We start from the raw sequence: 1,050 nt of genomic DNA on the forward strand, positions 1-1,050 counted from the left end.
CGCGCGCGCGTCTAGTTCCGTTTCGCGAGAAAGCCGCGAATGCGACGACGAAACGAGAAAACGCGAGAGACGTTGGACGGGCGAACGCGTATCGGTGAAAGATCAACGGCGATCGGAATTTTCTTCGGTCTTCGTCTCTTTCGGATATTCCGCTTTCGGGCGTTTCGAGAGGCATCGTGGGACGAGACGCGGTTGGAAATGGAAAGTGGGAGAAAGAACGGGCAACGGCGGAGGCGAAGAGGAAAGAAAAAGGAGGAAAAAGAGAGAGATTCGATTTGACCCAGCTACGAAACGAAGATGGAAACGAACGAACGGACGGACGAGAAGGCTGTTTCGATGGATTCGATCGAAAGTCAAGGCAAACGCGCGGGCGTTCGTTGCTGCGCGATTACGCAACTCGACTCGTCTCGGGCAATCGCTGGAATTTCTCGTCTACCGTGGAGTAACGCGAACGGCTGTGCCGTCATTCTCAAACGTTCGGAGACCTGTTTTGCCGCGAGTCGTGATTCGACCCGACCACTTGCGGTGCAAATAGACCGGTAGATAATGGAGACGGACTAAGAATAGAGCCTTTAAAACCCGTTAATAGAGCGTGACCCGCCTCGCGTTCGCGTTCGTTACACCGACTTTCGATCGCGATCGCGATCGCGGTCCGCGGTCGGATCGGTTAGCGCGAATCCGCGAATCGAGCGACACCGCCGCGTCCTTTGTCACAGCGAACTCACCTATTATGCTTTCCGAAGCGCCGCACCGACCGATCGGCGAAACGAAAGCCAGGGCCGCAACTAGGATCAACGGTTTCGACAGCGATCGTCTCGTCCTCATCCTCGACATCGATATCGTTCCGCTGTGCGCGTCGCCTTCGCTTCGGTCTTCCCCTTCGCCGCCGATCACGACGATTTACTAGAAAAGAGAAAGCAAAAGCTTCCGTGAGTGATCGTCGCGTTTCTGCGCTGGGCCACGTGCCGCGATTTCCTCGCATTTCGCCAGCAACGACCATCGAAATCGGAGAAACGGACTCGACGAATGGATTTACGGGAAAAAGCGCGC

The 1,050-nt window shown here is 55.7% G+C and overlaps 2 protein-coding genes across 11 annotated transcripts in view; one reads left to right on the forward strand and one right to left on the reverse strand.

Annotated features, from left to right (window-relative positions):
• Positions 1 to 1,050, forward strand: part of LOC105680803 (rRNA 2'-O-methyltransferase fibrillarin-like) — a 17,778-nt gene that overhangs the window by 6,772 nt on the left and 9,956 nt on the right. The gene's annotated exons all lie outside the window — the stretch shown is intronic.
• Positions 1 to 1,050, reverse strand: part of LOC100746734 (BMP-binding endothelial regulator protein) — a 14,191-nt gene that overhangs the window by 4,899 nt on the left and 8,242 nt on the right. For 4 of the 8 annotated variants that reach the window (XM_012385893.3, XM_024367754.2, XM_024367758.2 and 1 more), the window contains one exon: positions 726 to 903. The exons of the other annotated variants lie outside the window; for them this stretch is intronic. In XM_012385893.3, the coding sequence (XP_012241316.1) occupies positions 726 to 834 (109 nt within the window). In that variant the 5' untranslated portion in view covers positions 835 to 903. The remainder of the gene's footprint in view (positions 1 to 725; positions 904 to 1,050) is intronic. 8 annotated transcript variants of the gene reach the window in all.

Source organism: Bombus impatiens, unplaced genomic scaffold, assembly GCF_000188095.3.
Source record: "Bombus impatiens unplaced genomic scaffold, BIMP_2.2 scf_0361, whole genome shotgun sequence".
Taxonomy (NCBI): domain Eukaryota; kingdom Metazoa; phylum Arthropoda; class Insecta; order Hymenoptera; family Apidae; genus Bombus; species Bombus impatiens.